Source organism: Gymnogyps californianus, chromosome 3 (genome assembly GCF_018139145.2).
Source record: "Gymnogyps californianus isolate 813 chromosome 3, ASM1813914v2, whole genome shotgun sequence".
In the NCBI taxonomy this organism is placed as follows: domain Eukaryota; kingdom Metazoa; phylum Chordata; class Aves; order Accipitriformes; family Cathartidae; genus Gymnogyps; species Gymnogyps californianus.
Window position 1 is genome coordinate 71927551 of NC_059473.1, and position 25666 is coordinate 71953216.

Genomic DNA, 25666 nt, shown 5'->3' on the forward strand with positions numbered 1-25666 from the left:
TTTTTTTTTCACTCCAAACTGGAAGAAACAGTCCTTTCTCAATTTATTGAGATTTACTGTCTTTTATGAATTACATTTTACAGTGAACTGTTCCATCAGTGTTTAAAAATGCAAAATCATGGCTGAAAATGCAGTGCATCAGAACTGCTCTTCAAAACTTCAGTAGTGGAAGAAATACTTAAATATTACAATATTAAATGTTGTGTTGTGGCATGGGAATCAAAGTTAAGGCTGTGAATTACTAGTTGTCCACTTGAAGTTGGGCTTATACGCCCAATTTTTAATTGGATTAATTGAAATTGAATTTTTAAATTAGAATTGAATTAATTAGATCTAACTGAAAAGCCTTCTGTTGGAAAGTAAATCACTGACTCTTTATGTATTTCAGGTAACATTCAAGGAGCAACAATAGTGGATGCCCTTGATACACTATACATCATGGAAATGAAAGAGGAATTCAAGGAAGCCAAGGAGTGGGTTGAAAAAAACTTAGATTTCAATGTGGTAAGTAGTGTTGCTGATTGACATTTAATGCTCTGTTTAGTCTCCAGGGGCCAATTGAGGACTGGGTTCTAATATTGCAAGCATGATACAAGGCTACAGAATTTAGATCATTGATAGATAAAACAAGGCAGGAAGCAGAAACATAGTAAACTTACTGCTGTGCTTATACACAGTTTTTCAGTCTAAGAGATTTAGGTAGATAGGAGTCAACGAGCTGGACTGAAGGAAGGAAAAAGGAATAGAGTATTTACCATTGTGAACAACAAACTTTTCAGCTCTTTTGGACAGAAGAATTGGGACACTTTAAGCATTAGTTTTTTGGTTATGTAAACACTTTACATTTTCGCTTTGTGAAATCTTCCGCAAATTAGACTTGCATTTAGAGAAAGCTACATGCCATACATACCATTTAAGTTCCCTTGTGTATTCTAGTAAAGTTGAATCCCATGAGTGAGGCTGAACTGTTGGCACAAACTGAGCTGCTTTAGTCTTATGAGGCACCAGGTCATCACAACTACATGTACAAATCATCCTATTAACTGTTAAATATGCAGCTGAGAGCAAAGTTCATTATTAAAGTTTTTATTCTAGAAAGGCCCTGAAGAGGCAAGAACCTCTGTAAAACTTCAATTAAATTGAGGAGTTCTGGTTTTGGTCTTTTTGTTTGTTTGTTTTCTTTTCCTTTTGTGGGCCAGAGTATTCATTGTAATTGCTGGGTACAGAGAGCTAATGGAGTACCTATGGTGATTGGTGTAGTAAAGTAGGAAAGCATTGTAGGCATGGTACACTGAGCACTTAAAAGCTCTTGTAGTTGATGTGTGTAATGGTAGAAACACTTTCTGAAAACAAAGTACTCTTTCTAATATGTTATGCGAAAGTCAGGATTAATTAGCTTCTCTTACATGCTTGAGAATTAATTACCATTTTAAGAAGGAGGAGTTAATAAGAGTGGATATTATATAGTTTATATAAGCAGCAATTTAGTGTGCATTTATGTTTACATTAATAATGTAAATACAGGATATTAAACTGTGCTTCCAAGTAGTGTCAGATGTCTGAATGACATGCTATCTTGTGCATAAGATATTTTTTTCTAAATGAATTTTTGTAATATTAAATTCATGTCTTATTAGTTTAGCATTATTAAGATGTTTAAAAATGTAAGAACAAAACATCATAGAAGATAGCAAACTCCACTTTAAAGGAACAGCTGAGCTCCACTTGGAGGAATGTCATAAAGTGCTGTAAAGTGATTTACATTAATAACACTAAAATCTCTGGGTTTACATAAATCTTGCTATACTTTGTACCGGAAACTTCTAGATGGTATTGCCTACAATTTCAGCTCCTCTTGTTAATTTATGTACTTTTTAAAATTGTGTAGCACTTATTTTTTCTCAGTAATGCTTAAAATCTATGAAGTCTTTCAAAATGTCTGAAATTTTGTATTGCATTAATTGGTCAATGTAGCAATCCAGCAGATTTACCAAAACTACTTCAGATAATACTGATATGCATCAGGAACAATATCTTGTTCCTGATATTCCTGTAAATAGCTGCCTTGAGTTCGACACCTCACAAAATTATTTTCATAATACTTCATAATCATATAGAATTGAATTTTACGTTGGCATCAGTAATGAGTAGCTGAATTTTCGCAAAGTGGAACGAGGAAATGAAAATAAATAACCGCAACACCAACTTTAATAATTGATGTCAGTTTGTTTAATGGCTGAATTGTTTGAAGCTACTCAAATTGTACTCTTGTTTAGTTTTCCACTTTAAATATAAGTTCTAGTTTCAAATGCTGCTTTGTATTTGCATCTTGTAGTTTAAAGTTGGAAATTACTTAACACAAAGAACAGCAGGGCCCTCTCTTTTGTGTTTAAGCATTTATCATGTATCAGGCATTACTTGACATTTTCTGCATTAATGTTTTGTACAGTCTTACTTGCTGCTGTTTTAGAAACCTTTCTCACATGAAAGTGATTTAGTTTTTAATAACTGACACACTGACATATCCTTAAGTGTTATTTCTTGTGAGTAGTATAAAACATGTTTCTGTTCGATGTTTCTGGTCATTTCCTGGGCAGTGACTGCTTAATCAGCTTTTGGGGAAGCATGTTTGGCCTTTATTTGTATAAATAGGATTAGTTTTTCTCTCCATTTAATCTTAGAACTATGCTTTTTAAATCTTAAATTTTCTTTAAGATGTTCTTTACAAAAATAGCTATGTCTGTTTTCTGTAGCAGAATATTTTCTCTTTATATTCTACATCAGTGCAGCTGGATAAAGCAAGTTTTCCTCTCTAGAATTTTCTAATATGTGAGATACTCGTTGTACGTGTTGAACTATTTGGCCACCACTTGATTGTTCTCATCACCTGATCATAAAAGTTTCCAAATGTCACTTTGTAAAGTAGGCACTAGTTTATCCACATAAAAGGATTTATGGAATAAAGATGACTTTATGGGAAATGGCATCATCTCTTCCCATGTTAGATTTCAGTCCCTCAATTCAATGAATTAGTTGTCAGGGTTACTCTTGTTTACCATTCTGAAGAAAGCAAACTGTTCTGATTTTGAAGGAAAATTCTAGACAAGTAAATACCACCTTTCTAGGCAAACTTGTGAATTTTGGTAAGCTTGTGAGTGGGCGTGTTTAGAAGCTTCCCCTTTTGGAATATAACACGCTTAGGCTATTTTTATTACAGCTGGAGCTCGTAGCCATGTGATTTTATAACTGAGATATCCACATTGCAATGCTTAGAGTTTTTTTCTGTCATAACTGCTGAAATTCCTCGTATTTGATACCTTGCTGAAGTTTCAGCCAAGCTGAGTAGTCCTTCAGGAATTAAGTTGCACTTTCTGGTTCTGTCAATATTTTAAGAGATTTAGACATACTTGTACCTTTGGAAAGAGTTGACATTTGCAGTCGCTAAATCCATGGTCTTTGCATCATGGATGTGTGCTCTGTTTTCCATTAAATCACTTCATCTCCGTGGGGGTGTATCTTTGCTCTTCAGTTAATATAGCTGAGGATTTGGTCTGACCTCCCCATGCATGCTGCTGCCCGCACACCCTTTTCACAGCTCATGCATGGCCCTGCCCAAGGCTGCACTGGGACAGGTTGTATATCAACACATTGCAACAGAGGAAAAAGGAGCCAGTCTTTCACGGGATCACTAGGCAGCTTGGCTGTTTCCCAGCTACAACTACGCACTGCTGCGTGCTTCTCTGTTTTTGTTTTTTTTCATTATTGGCTTTAGAACCCGCACACACACAGAGCATTGATAGATTTCTGAAAAAGTTTCTGTACCACCACCCAACTTCTGCTTCACACTGGGGAGGAAAAAGCTATCGGTCTCTGCAGCACAAGGGGTGAACCACAATGAATCCATACTTGGGAAGAGAGATTGGATCTTAATGAGCTGGATGAAGGGGTCAGGAGTCAGGGAGTAGTGGTGCAGGAGCTGGGCCACGTGGCACAGCAGTGCAGGGTTGAAAGTTGTTAAGTATTGGAATTGATGGTGCTTCGCTTCTACGCCCAGACACAGCCCAGCTTCCTTAGGATGAGAGACTAACTGATCCGTCCTGGTCTTCTTCAGCCCCGCTAAACTTCCCTGAAAAGGACAGTCTTGCCCATACTGCATACTGGCTACAGCCCTTGGCCTACATGGTGTCCTAAAGCATGCCTGGACATTGGCTGGAACAACAGGGGCCCAAACCAGACCAGAAGGTGCTAACAATTAAATGGTATGTGGGACAGTGCTTGAATTCACGTCCTGACACACTGATCAGCCGTCTGATGTGGGTGTACTCAGGCAGGACCAGAATGGGAACAAGGTATGGAGCAGGAAGCCATGCGCTTGTTGGGAGAAGAGGAAAATGGTTTCTTCTACCAGAAGATATCTCAAAGGTGAATTTGGATTCAAAATAAAATAACCTGCCTGTTGGTTATTAGTGGATTTTGCTTTGTTTGCCTCATCCCTCTTTAATTTTGGTCAAAATGAAGTATGGCAGGAAGTTATGATTGCTCGGTCAGATGAAAGTGGCAGCAGTCTGTGCAATAGCTCTATCTATGTGGATATAATTTAGTTGACTTTAGTTGACATTTTGTGCGAGCACTGACTCATCGTGCATTATCTGTCTCATCACAGATACCTTCCCTTGTTAACTGCACAAGATGGATCAACCTAGGAAAGAGTTGCTGTTGTGCTGTGGGGAAAGTTTGAAGAGCATTTCATTATTTGCTCTCGAAGATAGGTACTAAATGAGTTGAGGAACTGCATAAAGAGAAGGGAACGAGTAAGATGGCAAGGATATGTTCAGTCTTGTGTCCTGGTAGCACTCTTAAGCAAAGCTGTTTACAGAGGTCAGTCAGTCACTGTATCTGATTTTATAAGCCACCCTGAAGCTTGAAGGCTTACTTACCAGTTCTGATTTTCGTCTTTGTACTTAGCTTTGCAAATGTGGGTATCTTTCAAAGAAGCTTTGTGTGCAGCTTCATACAACGTAGAATTTTTGTGTGTAACATGTCTAGTATTTTAGGAACTAGAGAAACTTGAAATTACGTTTATCTCTACTGCCATGTTGTTGTGGTTTAACCCCAGTCAGCAACTCAGCACCATGCAGCCGTTTCCCCCTCCCCCTCCCAGTGGGGTGAGGAGGAGGAAAGCAAAGGAAAAAAAAGTAAAACTCGTGGGTTGAGATAAGAACAGTTTAATAACTAAAGTAAAATATAATACTAACAATAGTAATAATGAAATATAATAATAATAGTAATGAAAAGGAATGCAACAAAAAGAAGGGGGGGGGGGGGGGGGGGGGGAACCAGTGATGCACAATGCAATTGCTCACCACCCGCTGACCAATGCCCAGTTAGTTCCCGAACCGCGATCCGCGCCTCCCAGCCAGCTCCCCCCTGTTTATATACTGGGCATGACGTTCCATGGTATGGAATACCCCTTTGGCTAGTTCAGGTCAGCTGCCCCGGCTGTGCTCCCTCCCAGCTTCTTGCACACCTGCTTGCTGGCACAGCATGGGAAACTGAAAAGTCCTTGGCTTAAGATAAGTGCTACTTAGCAACAGCTAAAACATCAGAGTGTTATCAACATCATTCTCACACTAAATCCAAAACACAGCACTGTACCAGCTACTAAAAAGAAAGTTAACTCTGTCCCAGCCAAAACCAGGACACATGTATAGATTAACATACCCCTTTTCCAAATAGCAAATATCCTTTTTCCAGAATAGCAAATATTATTTGGATCTAATTATTAATGCTTCCGGCATTTATCTCTAGCTCTAATCTATCTGTGGTGTGGCAGTCGGTAACAGGACAGACTTTTAGAATCCAGATTGTTTATTTCAAACCTCAGTATTTACAAATTTAAGTCCTGCTACACTCGAACTGTAGGTATTATGATTGACTTCTAATTGTATTAACCTATAGCCATAACCTAATGTTCTGGCTTGGAGGCAGATGTTTTTTTGCCGCTTTATTCTTGGTGTTTTTTTCTCTTTAAGTGAGAAAATCAGAAAGTTCCCTAATATAACAATTTGAAACACAATAGCTTTCCTATTTAAAAAAAAAAAAAAAAAAGGCATGTAGGAGGTGTGAGTAAATGGACTTCAAGTAAATGTATAACGGGTCTGTGAGGAAGCTTAAGAAAGCCAGCAGTTGAAAATAGTTCTTTAGTTTGTGGGACTATTTGTTTACTAGTTTGTCACATAACTTGTTAGTACACTCTAAATGCCAGACTTCAAAGTGACTTGATTTTGTTTTGGTTATGAATAAGAAATCATTTTGATGGGCTAAAAGGAGATCCTGCAAATTTATTATTAAATGCAGTTCTTTTGCTGCTGGAGTTCGTTAATGCCTTCACTTTATTTTTGTGCCTATTTAAGATCTTACAGTTTGCCATGTGGGGACTTGAGCAAGGTTAAGTAGCATGTTATGCAATAACTAGGCTTTGACACTTGCAATAAAAATGTTGCTAAAATTGTTTCCCTTGTCTATGGGAACTGAGTATTTTAGCAAGCTGACACTAAATTTCATGTGTGGAATATGAATGAAACTTTTCTTCCCCCACAATTGCAAGTAATTAAAATGTTGTTTAATTACAGTAGCTTAAAGTGAGCTATTGTAGTACTTTTTGTGTCTCTATCATACTTCCTGGACTGCTTGAAAACGCTAAGATTTGTTGTTGTTCCCAACCCTTGTGCTTCAACAGGGGGATATTATTATTTAATAGTAATAATAATTACAAGTCCCTCTCCTTTCACTTGAAATGTAGGCCCTTTGTGTCCATTTTTCAGTCTAGAATTATATACCTTATTCAGCATTGTTCAGTGTAGGGTCACTGGTGTTCTCTTGCACAGCTTGTTAACCTGCAGGATACAGGCTGTTTGTGATAATATGGGTATGGTATGGGTATGGTATGTGGGTGGGTGGGGGGTCACTATATTCCTTGTGCATAGGACCAATAGATGGAAATGCAGATGAGGTGACTGAAGTTTTATTACACTCTTGATGAGACAAAAACAGAACTGAAGGAAAGAAAGTTTTGGAAAGAATCTGTGCAATAGACTGAAGCAAATTATTTGGTAGGGTTCGTGGCCTTATTTGGATCTTTATAAAAACTAAGAGAGTAAGCTCTTTATCAAATACAAATTAAGGTGACTTGATTATTGTGAATACATTCATCCACATAAAGAGCACACAGTATTTTCTCCAATTGAATTATGAATGGCAGAGCAAGTACCAGTGCTGATGAGTGCCAGGTGGAAGCTGATACTAGATAAATAAAATGGGGTTGTATTTTAAATGTTGTTTTTATAAGTGAGGGTGACTTCCCATGAGAAACCATAGATGGAAATTGTTTTGGCCTTGGTCTATGAATTTGTGGAGGGGAAGACTTTCAGGAAAGAGATGCATTAAGGAAATGATCCAGAAGGATGTGAATACTGATTTTGGGGAAGCTGGAGGAGTCCAATAGGAGAAGGGCTACAGGAGAGCCCAGCTGACAGTAGTTTTGTTGTGTAAACAGTGCTTTCAACATTAAATTCAACCACAGCTGGTTGAAGCTTCAGTAGTTTACCAGTTGTAGACTTAATCCTCCAGTTTACAGAAGGGTGAGGGAAGTGAAGTGGTGAGGTGCAGCTGAGATCGGATTGGCCCTGTCATAGATTTGCAAATAAAATACAAATGCAGAGTAACACAAACTAGCTAATGTAACTCTTGGCACTTTATTTTTTTTCCACTGTTTGGTAATATTTGTTGCTTTTTGAAGATGGGGCTTCCTAAGGTATAGTCAATCTGCCTTTCTTTTAAAAGTAGTTAGTTTAATAGGTTTACGAGTTAAACCTGTCACGTTCTGCAGCTTCTTGAGTGTTTCTGAGCTATGGTTTCTTCTCTTGCTTAAAACTTATTTTAGCATTTCTCCTTGTCAAGACAAAATGTGGTAACACTCAGCTGTTTCATCCTTTGATTGTAGAGACTTGCTTATTTGCATAGCCTGAGTTTGAGAAAGCGCAGTCTCCACCATATGTAAATAGGTTCACTTTGGTGTTATGTGTCTAGCCAGCAATATAAAGCATGTTACATCTCTTTGTCAAAATAATTTTGTCTCTAGAAGCTAATCAAGGAAACCAGACAAAATTCCATAAAGTTGTCACGGTTTTACTCTTGCACCACGTAATGGATACATATATTGCTTTTGATTTTCTATTTCTCTTAAGTACAGTGAGCAGCAGTCACAATTTCTCTGGATTTCGTATAGTACTTGGACTATCCCATTTATGATTCACTTACCAGAAGATCAAACAGTGAATGATAAATTATTGATCAAATGTTAAGATGAAAGACCAAATTACTCACATATATCAATTAACATAAAAGCCCTGGAAGTAAAACAAAAATATGTTGTTCCCAATATATGTATCACTTTCCCAAGCATCTACATACTCTCAGCATCCTTTATAAAAGGGAGGCCTCCAAAATTAGCAGCCAGAGCAAGATGATATTGCACAGGAACAATAAGAGCTTAGCACAGATGTGTACTAACAAAGGTGTTTCAGATACCATTGTACACAGCACATGGCCATGCAGTCTAATTGGGGTACTAATGAAAAGACTGTAAAATTAGAAATTATGTCTATCCAGTTGGTCAGAGCCATCTTACATACGTGGGATCTTAAAAAAGGAACATCGTAGTCATTTTAAAGTAAGCATGTCCAGTCACTTCTCCTTACAGAAGTTCCATTAGATATAAGGGAATTAATTCAACCACTTCTCAGACATGCTATGTAATGATACAATGATGGTTTGAAAGAGAAGGCTAAATTTGAAATAAAAAATAAAATAAAATAATTCTGGGCTCTTCAGCTGGTGAAGTAGAAACTTTGGGAAGTGCAGATGAAGGTTTTTCCCATATATTTTGGCACTGTTAAATGGATCATAAGGTATTTGTGTACAGCTGGATCTGAGAGCAAAATGAAAATTAACATTGCTTACTTAGGATTTGACTGCTGAGTAGAAATATACAGACTTATTTGTGCAAACTGTATGTGGATGATGATTAAAAATATGAAAAGAGGGTAATGATCAGGGTGTGGCATCTTAAATGTGTAATACAAAAAATTTTAAAAATCAAACCAGAAAGAAGGATAAAGTTGGTGTGGCAGAAATCTGCTACTTTTAGAACAAGTTCAGTTTTCTTAACAGACTACTTCTTTACACAAACTTTCCATGTAAAGATTAATGTTTCTTTGACATGAAATTATAAAACTTCTCTAAGTGTTTTGCAAATTGCTATAATTCCAGTGCTTTCTGAGAATACTACTAGCCTGGTATAATGAGTTTAAGAATAACTATGTATTAAGCATACGGCTTTCAAATCTACTATTAATGAAATGTCTGTCCATTTCATTAATTGCGTCTGCTTCAGTGGCTTGTATAAAGATTTTAGCAAGGGTCCTGGTTTCAGCTGGGATAGAGTTAATTTTCTTCTTGGTAGCTAGTACAGCGCTGTGTTTTGGATTTAGTGTGAGAATGATGTTGATAACATGCTGATGTTTTAGTAGTTGCTAAGTAGCGCTTATCCCAAGTTAAGGATTTTTCAGTTTCCCATGCTGTGCCAGCAAGCAAGTGTACAAGAAGCTGGGAGGGAGCATAGCCGGGGCAGCTGACCTGAACTAGCCAAAGTGATATTCCATACCATAGAACATCATGCCCAGTATATAAACAGGGGGGAGTTGGCTGGGAGGGGTGGATAGCTGCTGGGGCATCAGTCAGCGGGTGGTGAGCAATTGCATTGTGCATCACTGTTTTTTTTTTCTTTTTTTCCCCATCTTCTTTTTTTGTTATATTCCTTTTCATGACTATTACTATTATTATATTTTGTTATGATTATTGTTAGTATTATATTTTACTTTAGTTATTAAACTGTTCTTATCTCAACCCACGAGTTCTGCCTTGTTTCCTGATTCTCCTCCCCATCCCACTGGGAGCCAGGGGGGAGTGAGGGAGCAGCTGCGTGGTGCTTGGCTGCTGGCTGGGGTTAAACCACGACAGTAAGAGACAAGGGAGAATTTCGAACAAAGGTTCAGAGATGTGTGCAAGTGAAGTATTGGAAATCAGATAACATTAAAAAAATGGTTAGCTTCAAGAAATGTCCTGAAAGATCACCACTTCAGCAGACATTCAGGATTACAGTGCAATTAATCTTTGTGGTTTGACAGTAAAATCTTTATTCACATTACTTCAAAGTCGTCTTTTTGTCTATAACTGATTTCCAGAAGCAGATGTCAATGCATACATACTGAGCTTTTCTTAAAGGGCCTTTGCATTCCTTGAAAGATCGCAATGGTTTGTGAGTTAAGTGGCCACATTAAATCCAGAAAGGCAAAATGTAAGGTTCTGGAGACAGAATATTCAACTCGTATATCACTCAATTTACTTCGAGCAATTCAAAATCAAAAAGTAATTTAATTCAATCCTTACAGGAAACACAAGTGTCTGGGACATCTGATTAACTCATTTCCTTGTCTAATACCTACCTCTTTACAGCTTCAACTTTCCCACATCAAAGAAAAGTTCCTGGCATGTGCTGAGGCTCAGGATTGAAATGGAAAGAACCTGACTTTCTGAAGAAGGTTCTCAAGTAAAATACTATTTGTAGGAGTTTCAGCTAGCTCAAGCTCCAGGAAAGAGAAGCTGCCCCTATCGCTCCTTTAATCATCCTTTCTTCAGTCAGATCAGCCTTTAAGTCAGATCAGTTCTGTACAAGCTGTTTTATGCATTGGATTTAGTTAAAGTAGACTTCTTTATTTAATGTAGAGTTCTTACATAGGTAGCCTGCTTAATGGGTGAACAGCTGTATTGCCTAGTTAGTTCAGATTTCTAGAGGATTTAAATGTTTTTATATCCATCTCCCCAGGTTTACCATATATCATGGTATAATAAAAAGAAATGCACAGAAATGGCACTAGTTAAAGTTGAAGTGAATACCTGTTTCCAGTTACTTCATTGTCCTTCTTGCTGGATTCAGTGAGACAATGACCGAACACTTGGAAGCAGAAATATCAGATTAATTTTGGAAACAGAAATTAAGCCTTCCCCCCGGCCCCACCGCCCTCTAGGTTCTTTCAGAAAGAATAAGAGTAGACCAGTATTGGGAGAGCAGTGAGTGAGGAGAAACTGCAGAGTTTTAATACACTTAAAATAAACTTGGAAAAATGTTATGTTCTGAACAGTGCAAGACAGCAAGGTAACTTTTTCAGTTTGCAGTCTTACCACGTGATGCCAGGTCTGAGTTTTCAATAGGCAGATGTGTGTGATGGCTTTACTTTGTCTGCCCCTTCGAACTGTGCTTGTGTGTATAAAAAAACTACACAGGCACACACGTATATACTATATGAATTATATATTAATCAGAGCAATTCTGTGAATGAAATTTATGTCCTCAATTTTTAGAGGAGGAGGTGCAGAAGAGGTTTTAGAGGAGAAAAGTTAAATGCCTGAGGGTAAGCAGACAAGCATTGTTGCAAGTCTGTGAGTGTTTTTGGAAGTCTGTACCTTTACAACTGATGAAACACTGAACAACTCTGCAATGTGTCTAGATACCTTTCCTTAATCAGAGTGCCTTGCAAACTGAAAAGCATGAAGTAATATTTCTAATAAGTGACCTAGTGCTGTTTTCGTCTGCAAAGGCAGTTTACTAGAATTTAAAATCCATAGAAAACAGGGAGCAGTTTCTTCCCTCCTACATAAATTGACATCTGAATGTTTAAACTGGAAAAGTACAAAAACTAACTGAATGAGAAAAGCCTGCAAGCCCTTTGGAAGAAAATCCCGCAGCTCCACCATGCATTGATTTTATATTAAATATAGCTATAGTGTATGTCAGCAAATAGAAGGTGGAAAAACAACTCAATAGAAGCAAGAGCAACCCAGAACACATGAAAGTCAAACACCTTGTTTATGTGCCCAAAAGTTTAGAAGATTGACTGCTGGGTACCATTTTTCTACAGAAATACAGAACTATAAAAAGTAGTATTACATTAAAAAGCGAAAATTAAGAAGCTTCAGTAGATCAGCTTTTCAACTGAATGCTTCTTGAGTGGATTGAATGTTGTGTGTTGGGGTAAAATTGGAATTGACTTGGTAAAGAACAAGAGAATGTAGTGATCATGAGACTCAGATTCTTCATTTAGATTTGAATTTAAAAAGGCAGAGAAGAATGTGCTTTGAGTTTTGAGATGGCTAATGGCTGGATCTATACTGCTTAGTACAACAAACCTAGTCTCTATCATTGGTAAAGACCAGGCCAGCTTGGGAGGAGCTGTCACTGTAATGGTGAAAGATCGTCTGCTCCATAGTGAATACAGGTCATGATTACATTTTTATCATGAACATGTAATTGACTCATTCTAATGTTACCTCCCATTTTATAATAACCTGCATTTAGACTGAAGTACAAAAACTCTTGATATGACATTCTGATCAAGAACTTCTCATATGGTGTCTGAGAAGAGATAGTGTGAGATGAGGTAGTGTGGAACATATGACCTGAGAGCACTTTTTGTGTGTGAGCGCTGAATCATCTGCAAGGAAGTACTTAGATATGTTGATTTAGAGAATCCCTTATGTCCAAGTGGAAGAGATGAACAGTTAAACAGGATGAGGATAATGGAGAAGATATTTTGTTAATGTGAGGAAGAGAAAGAAATACTTTAAAATGCTCTTAAGTTCACTTATGTTGGTTTTCCCTACATCTTCTATGTTTTGCTATTTACAGCTGTTGTAGCTTAATATCTGCATGTATATAAAAAAAAGACAAAAACAAACAAAACCATACAGAAAAGTATCAGGGAATAAAACTATGTTTGTTTATTTCAACAGAACGCTGAAATTTCAGTATTTGAAGTGAACATTCGTTTTGTTGGTGGACTACTTTCAGCTTACTATCTTTCAGGAGAAGAGGTAAGATATTTCCACATGGTTTATCTGAAATATCATCATCTAGATAAGTAGTTAACTTTTAGTTTAATAATTTTATTTATCTGAATTAAACTTGTTTAGAACTTTGAAAATGGCTTTTACAGCAGATACCTGTCCAATGAGTTTTCTTGCTTCTATTACTGTTGCTTTGTATAAGTCTTAAAGCTATTACTTCATGTAAATGTTAAATGGTTTTTTTTTTCCTGAGTTGAAACCATACCCAGTACATTCTTACTGGGCTTCGTGCTGGAGTGTGTAATTATGGAGTTCCTATGCCATGGTAGTGGTAGATTTGGGGCATCATGTTCCTGCTTCACAAATTGGTTTCGAGCATATCCTTTAACTCCTATAAACTATACTTCTGTTGGCCTTCCTGAAGCTGAAGCTTCAACTCACATGGAAAAGACATGTTAAGAATGAAAAGATAACTGGTAAACCTATACATGTGAATGTCTTTAAAGCATTAATATCCCATTAATCTCTGTTGCCTGTCATGGTTTCTGGAGAGGATGAAGAAGCAATTTCATCTAAGAGCTTTGACTATAATGCAATTATTTCTGTAATATATTTGGAGAAGGCTATACTAAGTCACAGGTACTGTGATATTTTAAATTTTTAGCTTGGCAGTTGAGAAGTCCTTAATCTTACTAGTTTAAATTCTTGTTCCTGTCTCTGGATTAGAGTAGTATTTTATTGTAGGATTAATACAAGTTAATACTCTTTAACCGGAAGTTGAATTTTTCATTGGATTTCTTTAAATCCAAAACAATTACTGGTCAAAACTCCACAAAACCCTCAAGATGTATAACTTCCTTTCGTATGTAAATTTCCCAAATACTGGGTAAAGCTCTGTTTTGAACCTGTCACTTTAAATGAACTTAAATTCTATGGTGTGCGTGTTGGCTTTGGTTAGAATTTATCATTATGTTAAAGCTGTCTTAGCAGGTACTATTGGGTCATGTACCTGACAAAGCAGTTATAAGGAGACAATGTTCCTCTGGCATTTTTACGTCTTAAGTAGACTTACCTGTTTCTTTCCCATGGTCCTGTCCTGAGTGTAGGTGGTATTGAAAAGACATTAATGCTTTAAAATATATAGGTTTTCGTATTTTAACTGTCTTATAATTTTCTGGAAAAAAAATTGCACTTAGACCGATTTCAAATTCACACTTAACAGTAATGAAAAAAATTGAGAGGTGCTTGGTAGCTGGCTTCTTGATCTTTACTAAATATTGTTTTACTTAATGTTTCATCTCCGACTCTTGAAGGAAACCACTTGTCCCCTACAGTGACTCAGCAACCAGAAATAAGTGTATCTAAGGGTGTCTAGCATTGAAAGCTCTAGATTCTGCAATTAAATAGTTGTCTCTTTCACTGCAGATCTACTTCTTGCAAACAGGAGTGAACTTTTCCAGTATAACCTATTGCTACATTTTAATTAACCGGTTCTGGCAGAAGCAGAGGATGCTTCTTGGCAGACAACAAGCTATAGAGGACTGCACGTGAGCCTTTACCTCAAGTGGCAGTTGTCTGCCAAGAAATGCCTGAACCATTTGTCATTGGTGCTGTTAATTTCATATATATGTTGATGGTTTATATCTTGTATCTGTTAATGTGCAGTCTTACTTTCAATCAGTGCATATAGTTTGTCCTAAATAACACCTAGTCATTGCTTCTCAACCATTCCTTCATCTTTAGAGAGGCAGTTTTACCACCACCTCTTGGACTAGATTGATAGCAGCACTGGTGTTCAAATAAAACTCTTGTACAAACGAAATGAGGAAACATTTAAAACCAAAGAAAGTGTTTCACACAATGGATAATTAAGTGGAACTCTTTGCAGTGGAATATTGGTGATACTGGATGCTAACATCCATTCTGAAAATGGGCAGACTCATTAATGAACGTAAAATGGGCTCCTAAAGGCAAAGATGACATGTATGAGTAAGGAGAGTCCTGAGCTTTAGTGGGCTGGGAAAGACACTGTCCATGCTTGCCACTGGTTTTCATACTCTTTGATAGACATCTGCTGTCCGAGACAGCATGATGTTCCTAAACTAACAGTTGTCCTAGTCGCTTAGAGTGTGCAACTCAGCATGCTCTGCCTTTATCAGATTTGGGGAAACTTCCCGATTTCTCTCCTAAATCCAAGACACTGAAGGAATAGCCAGCTGCTGCCTATGGGAAGAGCAGGATGCAGCCATTCTGAGGACGGAGCAGCGGTGCAGCAGTGTGAGGTTTCCCATGTTGCGTGGGTCTGTCCTTCACTGTTGCTGCTGACAGGTGTGGAAAGGACTGAGGGCCCCAGAGGCTGGCTGCCACCATAGAAAATATATCTTTAGTCATCCATTAGTCCATTATATTAGTAGGCGTTCCTAAGGAGGTGGAAAAAACCTGTATGCAGGCTGTTAGGAGGATTAAGCTTTCTCAGTTAACAGCTCATTTAATTCTTTATCAGATTAACTATTTAAAAATCTTATATTTGCGGTCCTCACTTATCAATATCCTAATTAAAGAAAGCTATGTTTCAGTAAAAGGAGTGACAGAAATAATTATTGTTTGTACTTCTGAATTACATTTCCATGGGTAATGATCCAAAGCTGCAACACACTGTATGTTCCATAATCATTTGTAAGTCTAACTAATCATGATTAAAGCATATCCTATCATACTGAGTAGTTCCTAAAACATCCTGCTCACATAATAGTTCATTTAGATAAAGGCACCAATGTGAATAATTCTAAAAATGAACAAATTGAACACTTTGCCTCTTGATAACTGTGTGTGGTGCTCACTTGCAAATAGAGCTATGAGATGCATTCTATTAAACTTCCTACAATTTCTACCTTACTGGAATTGATATGAAATACCTAAAAGTGCTAGAAGAGTGTCATACACATTAAGTCACTTTTTTTTTTATTTTACGATTGCTATTTAAACCCAAGTGAGAAAGAATTCCAGTCAAATATCAAACTTCATTTGTAAAACAGCTACAAATACTTGATTTCGAGATGAGTAACTTTTTAAGGACTGCTCTTTTTTTTTTTTTTTTTTTTTTTTTTTTAAAAAGTCCCTCATAGTAATATTGCATGTAAATGCTTCCCTGGTATTTTTCCATGAGTCAGTGGCTGTAAGGGATTATTAAAAATAAACCGGGCTCCTTTAAATCACTGCTAGTAGTGATTTGTTTGTTTGTTTTTTTGTATGAAAGCATCTGGAGGAGCCTGTAATATGGTAAGTTTAACCCTTAGGAACAGGACAGATTTTTTTGCAAACTTTCTTGATCGTTTGTTTAAATTAAACCTGAATTCATTAGTAGACATGCGATTCCTCTTCTAAGCAACTTGGTATGCAACCTTTTTTGGTTTTATACTGGAAAATAAGATGTCTAGTAAGGGAAAGACTTGTTTTACAACTGCTTTGCTGTCCTTACTAGTCTCATGTAAAATTCTGGTATACCAAGGGTCAGGAGTATTGCATGCAACAAGATCCCCTGTTCTGCAGGTGCAGATAATTTTTTTTCTCTTGCTTAAAGCACACTTCCAAATGTGGTCATATAAGGAGATAATTTGTTAACTTTTGGAGGAGGACAACACTGTATCCTCTAATAGCAGTTAAGACCTTTCTTGGTATTCATGGAGATGACAAACATTACTTCTGAGCACTGTAATCTTCACTGTTGGGAATAACTGTGATACTGGTGCTGAAAGTCATGGTAAGTGTATGGCACTGCTTGTAGAGAATATACAAGCCTAAATACTGACCTGACTAGCTCTTCTGGTTTACTGATAGCTGGTTCTTATAGGTACTGCTAAAGCTGTGTAATAAGGGGACTGTTCTGCTTGAAGGTTTGTTCCACAGTCAGGGTATACATTGCATAGGCAGAAATAGCAGGAGCTTTTAATAATTGCTGTTTGTATGAGTAGCAAAAAAGTAAATCCAAAATGCTCTGAAGTGAATAAGGAGCACGTGAGTTTCAGATCCAGCTGGTAAGTTCCCAGATTCCTTTGAAGCTTTTCCGTTTTTTGAATGGGATGAGTAATTCCACACACAACACCACACCACACCACCACCCCCCCGAGTTAAAATATTTTGAATTCAGCAGCTGTTCTTCCTGCATAATATAACCTTCTCTTTTCTAGGACTAAAGATAGTTATCTTCACTGGAGGAAGACAAAATAAAGTTGATAATGATGTTCATATTGCCATTTCTCTCCATGGCATGAAGCAGAAATGTTACAGATTTTTATTTTTTTACTCTGGCAGTATATCCTGTTTGAAGGAACACAAATTTATCCTGATCAGGATGAAGGAATAAAAAAAACCCAACAAACTGTTCTTCATGATGATAAATGTTGGACTTCCTGAGTTTCATCTATTACTCTCTACCAACTGTTAATTAGAAGAGAAAAAGAAGGGAGGAAAAAAAGTGATGACATATCACCTAATTAGTTTATATCTGCACTTAGAATAGGAGTTACAGTGCCACTATTCAACCTCACTTGATGATCTTGCCCTCCTGTCTGACTTCAGACCTAATCATTGCCCGCTTAAAACAACCATCCGTCAGTGATGGTAGTGCTGTCTTATTAATGAGGAGCAGACATGAAACAATGATGCAGATGCTATTGATCTAGAGCTGCCTTTGCCAGGCTGACCACAAAACATTGCTGACTTCATATAGTGCTAAGACATTCTCCAGAATGTAGCTGTAGCTATTTTTATCTGGCTCTCCCTCTCTTGTAGAGGTCTCCCTTAATAGAGAATATTTAAATTCCATAAATACAGAAAAAAATATAATTCATCATTTAGCAATCTTGAATAGTAGGAGGATGAAGTTTGTCACCTATACAAAGGTATCGGCGTATTTCTGCAAATTAGGAATGTAAGTTCCAGTATAGATGCCTTGGGGATCTTATCTCACCAGTGTGAGAATTGACCCCATGTTTTATCTCCTGCTTCTTTTCACTTAACTTGGCACTAATTAACAAGAGGACTTTTCCTTTTATGTCTTGGAAGCTTGATTTCTAATGCTGTTTGAAACTCCAGGCATACTGTACCAGCTTGATCACTTCTGTGTGAATGCCACTTAACTCTTCCTTAAGCATCTTCACAGACTGGCAGTAGAATTCCCTGTTTGGTAGAAACTAGAAGACTGCAATTGCCTGTAGTTTTCTGCAGCCCTGTTTTCAGATTTGGGTCCTGTTTGCCACCTACCATCCATCTGCTGCCACTTGAAGTGATACATCAGTACTTCAGTGGTGTCATGTTTTAGTTCCTTTAGAGCTCTGAAATGATCTTGATGATTTATTTCATTTTTATCCATTTATGATTTTTTTTAACTTTCGTATTTCGTAGAATCCTGGAGTCATTCAGCTTGGAAGGGACCTCAAGAGGTCATCTATTCCAGCCTCAATATTGGGACAGTGCATTAGGCTTGTCCTTTTAAGAATCTCCTTGTGTGGGAACCTGCCTAGGCTCTTCAGGACTGAACACTGGGCAAATTCAGCTTTTCTGCAATGGCTTTGTTGCATGCACTGTGCTCTTTTACACAGACATCTCTTAATTGTTCCTCCTGGCTCTCTAGCAGGCCTCATGTTTCTCTTTTTGTTTTTTAACTTTAAAAACTTGTTCTTCAAAAATTATTTTTAGCCTGACTTAATAGGTTTTCATTTAACTTGTCAGACGTTATCAGTTTCTGTATTCCTTAATTGGACTTAATATACTTTTGCTTTTCATTACCTTCTTTACAGTCACACCAAAAGAAGATAGAAGTCATCTGAGCCTTTTGATTTGAGAATCTTGTGACTCTGAACCTCATCTTTTATCCTCCAAGTCATCTCTAAGCATTTTACCCATTTGGCTATTCCTTTCTAAGTTCATTTCAGCTGGTCTTCTTGATTCTCTTTCTGAACTTAAACATTACCAAAGTGAACCTTTTGTTTATAACAGCATGTTGAATTGGAGCATGTGGCCCCTATTAGTAATATGTCAAACTAAGTCAAGAGCTACTTTTTCTCTTATAGACTCTTAGCTTCTGCAAGAAACTGTCATTACAGTGTATAAAAGCATGGTTTATATCTGCTCTGATGTAGCACTTAACGGCCTACTCAGGGACAGAGAAGGATTTAAAATCTCCTGTTTCCCATAGTCACAGTCTGTAATCTCCATTAGTATTTCAGTCTCTTCACCACCTTTAATAGATCTAACGCTACTCTCTTTCTGTGCTAGCTGCATCAAAATGTGCTACAGAATCCCTGTGGATTCACATTCTGGAGATAACCTTGACTCCTAAGATTTTCTTTGATGTAGACTGTTCTTCTGCTGTTGCAAGCAGACTGCCCTTCAGTCTTCTATTTCTGTCTCTTAAGTTCCTGCAGTGCAATTATACTGTCGCTGTTGATGAAACCCATCTCTGTTAAATAGGTTCCCTATACTCCAAAAGCTTTCTTATTCCTAATATTTCTGTCCCCTTTCTTCCAATGCTACTTGCTCAGCTGCTCTGTGCAACTCTGCCTCTCAGGCTGGCCCCACACATAATTCTGAGGAAACTTCAAAGAATGGTAACAGAGATGCTGGTTTCCAGTCTTGCACTTAATTCAAATTTTGCTTCTTGATTTTCCTTCTCTTCCCTCCCTGCTATGGAGTTACAGATACCACGTATACATACCACGACTAGGAACTCTTACTCAGCGCTAAGTACTGGAAGTCTTGTGGGGCCTCTGCCACCTGTACACCAGGCACGCAGTCAACTGCCGTCACCAACAATTTTTGTGCCTCGTAATAAAGACCCTCAGGCTACTCTGCTAACGTAAACTGAAAATAGTGGCAATTCACATTAATTCAGTGAATTGCTGTCTGCTGGAGTTCAGCAGTGGGTATGTTTCTCTTTCAGATGTCTGTCATCAGCGTAAATATCCACAGCAGGCGGTCAGAGAAGCTATGGTGATAGCCTGCTGCAGCTGCCATAACTAAGCCTACTATGAAACCAGGAGCCGGTGCCCTGATTTTGATCTGAGAAACATGAGTTTAGAACTCTGACCTGTACATAACCACATTCTTCACTTTTAGTGGTTTGGCTTTTGCATAACTGAAAGGAGTTTGTTTGTTTGTTTGTTTGGGGAGTTTTTTCAAAACAACAGAAGAATTTGGTTTGTTCCATGGCAAACTTATTTGACATGTTTTTGCATTCATGCATTGACTTTAGAAATAACTAAACCAAAAAGCTTTGTTGCTCATTACGTTAATTTAAAAAAAAATCCCTGCTCACCTCCAGACAACTGTAGTCTGATGCTAAAGCTGATAAACTGTTAGAAAGGAGAATGGATGATAATGAGAGCTAAGTAATATCTAATTGTGATTGTAACAGCTGGTGTGTTTGACATGAGCTCATGAGCTATATTATTAAGTAGAATTCAAGCAGCTGAGAGGGAGCTGGTTTGTTTGTTCTGAGGATTTGGCTCTCAACCAGCTCCTGCAGTTTCACTTGATTGTGGTTCTACAGAACAGTTGGAGAGGGCATGTCTACCAGAAATACTAGTGTGGGTGCTTTCCTTTTGAGCAGCAGCTCTAGATAGACCCAAAAGAAGAATTCTTTGCATGTGGGTTAATATACTATACAGAAGAAATGACATGCTATTAACAGTCTGTCCAGAGTCACCATGCATGTGCAAAGAAGTTCGGTTTCCAAGACATTTGTCTCTTTCATTTATCTCGGTATTCAGTTCTGTCATTTTACACCACCAAATGCAATTGCAGTAATAAAGAAGAGTAAAAGGAGAGTAAAAACATATTTCCCAAAGGGTTGGTGGAATTGTCCTGTTTTGCAAATTTAATAGAAAATGTACAACATATGGTTAAATACAGGGTTCTGTGGAGCCATTTGCAAGCAGTGTTGAGATTGTTGCAAATACACTATCCATATCTAAAGAATAATCCTTATGTATAATTTTACAGCCAAGAATTTGACTTATTTCTGCAAATGAAAGCAATACAAAAAAATCTCAGTCAGTGCTGACAGTGGGAATAGATCAGCATTAATTTATCCTCCTTTAATTCTAGGCTATATAAAATATTTGGGAAAGTATATTCTCTCTGTGGATGTATTATAAAAGTTCAATTCGGTGATAAGTAATAAAAGTTATTGAATCATTGTACTGAATTTTTTTCCCCAAAAAAGTACAGGTGAAAATAGTATGTACCTGCATTTTAGTCTGGGCATGGAGTAACTTTTTATTTCTTCCTCTAAATCTTTCACAATGTATAGCTAATTTATCTAAGATTCCATTTTGTGTTTGTCTCCATAGACTGACTCTGATCCAGCAGTTATTTTCCATGAAGTTGGGAGTTAAGTAGATGATAACGTCCTCTCCTTATTAGCTTAGAGAAGATAAAGCATAAACCATCCAGTGGAAGATTCCCGTGTTTTTCATTCTATTGGCAGCTACTAAGGCATTCCATCAGATTCCCAAATCTGACTTTAGCAAAGAATCGTTCTACTTTTGTATCTTTTTGCAAAAATTTAAATTACTTCTATTAAAGAATATGTAAGCATTAATTAATTTAAGTATTTTAAATACAAATAAAGTGAACAGAAATTTAGGATGAAATTGGGACAGTTCCTCATGCAATTTCCTGTTTGAAGGATCAGATTAGAGATTCGTTACAAAACAGCACTTTGTGCCACATACAAGTACTGCTGCTTCAAGCTAACTGAAAATCATTGAGAAAATTGAATGCCTGAAATCAGGAGCAGACATCATTGCTGTTCTTGCATGCCCTTCATGCCTCCAGCAATAGGTACAGATAATGGCATCTTTGCTGCAGAAGAAACAGATATTCTTTTAGTCTCCTTTGGATTTAGCAATATATCTTGCTCAGCAGATCAAACCTGAAACAGATACAAACAAGGTTCACTGGCTTTAAGTTAGCATGAACTCTTGGGATCAATTTATGGAGAGTGCTAATTGGCCTGTGTATTTTTTTTGTGTATATTTTCCGTGTATTTTCAAACAACGGAGATCTGAAAGATTTGAAAGGAAAGATAAGGACGGAGCTTTTCCCCAGGTCTTTCGGAAATTGCGGGAATCCACATGCTATTTGTTTGCCATTTGTTTGTAAAAATGCAACAGTTGAATAATGTTGGTAAATGTTGTGGTTGATAAATGAGTGCAGTTCCTGTCTCTCCTGTGCCAAAAGCTTGCCTCTGCCATACGCAGGCTGTATTTGCACTCTGTGCAAATGATTGAGAAGGAATTTGGAAAAGATGTTCACATGAAAAATCCTGTGCCGCTTCCAGCACAACGGATGCCAAGGGGAATTTGGGTTTTTGGCAGGTGATTGCCCCTAAACAGAGCTGTCATGAAGCATTTGAAAGACAAATCTTTGTTTTCCTCAAATCAATGAATATAAGGGCTCATTTTGCATAGGGCTAAGTGTACAGAAATGGGCAAACTGCAAACTTTTCTTAAGCCAAAGACTGAGAAGAGGATGAACAAAATCACTTCCGTGAAGATTTGAAAGGTGAAAGAGTAGTATGTATTGCCAGTGTTTCATATAAATCTTACTTGCTTTCCTCAAGGAAAAATAGTTTAGGATGTATTTAAACAGCAGATTCAGGTTTTTAGCTCACTGTTTACATTGCAAGTCTTTTGTCAACAAGTATTATACTTTTATATTCCCACAGGTATTAGCTGGTCAGCTATTTTGCTGTTTAATTTTCTAGTAAAGCATAAGATATCAGAAAGGTCAGGAGGTGGTAAGATATTCTGAAGAACTTGGATTTTGTTTGATGTGTTCAGCTCTGATATTCTTCACTCAACGCCTTTGATTGCTTACATTAACCCACCTGACCTTGATAACTCCTTCAAATAGGAGCTAATTAAAACAGTACAGTATGAGGGGACTCTTGTCATTCAGCTACATGAAGACTCAAAACCTTACTTTAACATCCAAAAAAACCAACCTTATGTAAACTCACAAAACTCTAAAGCAAACAAGGAAGATCATTCCAGCAGCAGTGTTACTGGAGTAGAGTCAACCTTCAATTAACAGAAAGCAATCTTCCTTCTGGCATCAAGGGCCAGTTCCGTTGTTTCTTATGATTCAGATGCATTGAACTACCAAAAAGGCTCTGTAACTAGTTAATCTGAAGAACTAGATGTGTCTGGTTTGTTTCTTTTCTTCAGCCTTTAGGCAGTCATCTGCTTTTGCAGGCTAAGCAAAATAACCACACTAGATCTTTTTGGAAGCTGGTTCAGTCCAGTTAGTACTTTAAAGTCGTGTTGTCCCTTGGGGGGCAAGTTGTCCTTAATTTTTGCAAGCATGACTAGATAATTTTACAGTCCAGTAGATCCTCAGGATCATCATGTGAAAAGGATATGCTGTGAACTTCATTCTCTTCCATTTTTCTTTGAAAACTCTCTTTTTGTTTTCTTCAAACCAACAGCTGCAGAACAAAGTCAGCAGCTCACAATGCTGTTTCTTAAAGGATGCTATTTTTCCCAACTTGTTCTTAAAAACACTATTCATAGTATACAGACAATTTCAATCTTTTTCCTTTTATCATGCAAAACCAGTGAATAACTCAAACCTTCTCATCAGCATTTGCTGCTTGTAGGGTCTCTCTTACAAACGTCGTTCAGTCTGTGGTCAGTCTTTTCTCTCCAGAGTTGCTTTTATTTCCTCTTATATTCTAGAGGGAAGAACAAATAATCTTCCAGGCAAGATCAATAACTGCTGAGGTGCTCTGGACAAACATTGCCACACTGCTGCAGGGGACTATAGGGACGGTACTCAGCATGTCTGGGCAGACTTACTCCGCTGTTAAATGCCATCAGCCTTTCTGATTTGCTTGAAGGTTGTGTGTTAAGTTAATATGGTTATTAACTGACCCAAGGCCAAAAGTAAAGACTTACTGAGATAGCGAGAACTCCTTGCTCAAGCAATTTTTTCTTGACAGACTGTGATAGTTGGTGATAGAAGTAATGAGTGTAGCTGGTGCTAAGATGCCCCTTTTCTAAATCATACTTTTAAGACTTTTTATATCTAGTTCCAACTTGAAATTACAGTTAAGGTACTGTAATGTTTTAATTTACATACCATCAAATATAAAAATAATTTAGTGAAACCTGCAAAGTGTTCTCTCTAGGAATGGCTATGTGAAGTATTCAGTCAAAGAGTAAAATAAAACACTAAAGCCATGTCATGAGTTTTGGTAAAAACGGAGAGAGTTTACATGACTGTCATGTCTTTTTTCCTTTCCCCTTGCTTCAAGTCGGGGGATGGAAAGCAATGTAATGATACCTATATATGCTAACATACATACTTGAAATCTTTATGAATACTTCTAATTATTATTTTCTCCAAATAAACACTGCATTCAAAAATAATGTTAATCTTTGGAGCCAACATCTTATGACTGTTTAATTATAGGAATGATTTTGAGGTTTAACTGTAAAAAAAGTTTTAACTGCAGGGAATTCAGAGAAGCAGTTGAATTGCTCATAAATTTATGACTTGCTGGCAGCGCTGCTCTTCAGTCAGAGCACTTGTTTCTGACTCTTAAGAATTGGAAATGTCTGCTTGCCTTCTTATATTTTAGTCACTTCAGTTTTATGGCTTGCCCAGTAAGAGAAATAGTCTTACAGTAAACAGGAAAGAATTGGTCTGCCTGATGATTTAACTTACAACATAAAAGCAGCTTCTTAAATCATAGTTCTTCTCTCTTGAAGCCTCCTGTTTGGCTTACATAAAAAGAACTACAAGAGAGTTCACATTTCTTATATTTAATTTAAGGAAAATACATAAGCACTTTATTTAAGCTCATTTTGGATGTGCCCGTTATTCATCAGACAATTCAGTGACTATTGTTTTTCAGAGAAATCTCAACAATAAGAAAGCAAGCACCGAGTTAAGAAACCATCATCTTCTTTTCCTGCTATAGAAAAGAAGTTTTTTTCTTGTTAAATTACTTATGTGAAAAGCCAGCTAGATGGTGTGTCAGAGGTCTTGTGAAGGAAGGAACCTGCAGAGTATGCTAAATTTTAACGTATTTATCTCCCCTGAAAAATAACTTCCTAGGAATGCATCATCAATGCAACTGCTTGTGTTACAAAACTCACCTGTCATGGAGTTAAGCTAAGCTGTTTGCACAGTTGCAAATCCAAGCTGAATTTACCCAAATGGCACCTTCTCGGTCCCATTGTTTTTCATGGAATTTACCAAAACAAATGAAAGAAGTAGTTTCTGTGAAGTTAGCGGTTGTGGCAGTTATCAACATTGACTTGTAATCTGAGAAACCACTGAAACGTTAGGGCTGGAACAGGTAAAACTCTTGGTTCCTTTTCCATACATATGTAAAAGTGAAACAGAAGTAGTCTGTAGCTGCTGGTGGTAGAGAAAGCTCAATGAGAGAGTTTTATGATCAAATGGCTTGTTCCTAAGTGATCCATGCTCTAAATCTAAGAGTGACAGTTGGCACTGCCTTTGTACTTGTGATCATTTTACTTTTTAAGGTATTTATGATGTTTCCAGTATCTGGGATCACCAAATCTGGAAATTCCTGTGTCAGCTTCCATCCTAGTATAAGGATTAAAAGAAGCACTTTACTGTTTAAACATGGGACAGCCTTAATATAGAACACTAATTTTCAGCTCGT

At 37.3% G+C, this 25666-nt stretch overlaps 1 protein-coding gene across 1 annotated transcript in view; it reads left to right on the forward strand.

Moving 5' to 3' along the window:
• Window positions 1–25666, forward strand: part of MAN1A1 (mannosidase alpha class 1A member 1) — a 153435-nt gene that overhangs the window by 51591 nt on the left and 76178 nt on the right. The window contains exons 3-4 of the mRNA XM_050894658.1: window positions 389–504; window positions 12910–12990. Of these exons, the coding sequence (XP_050750615.1) occupies window positions 389–504; window positions 12910–12990 (197 nt within the window). The remainder of the gene's footprint in view (window positions 1–388; window positions 505–12909; window positions 12991–25666) is intronic.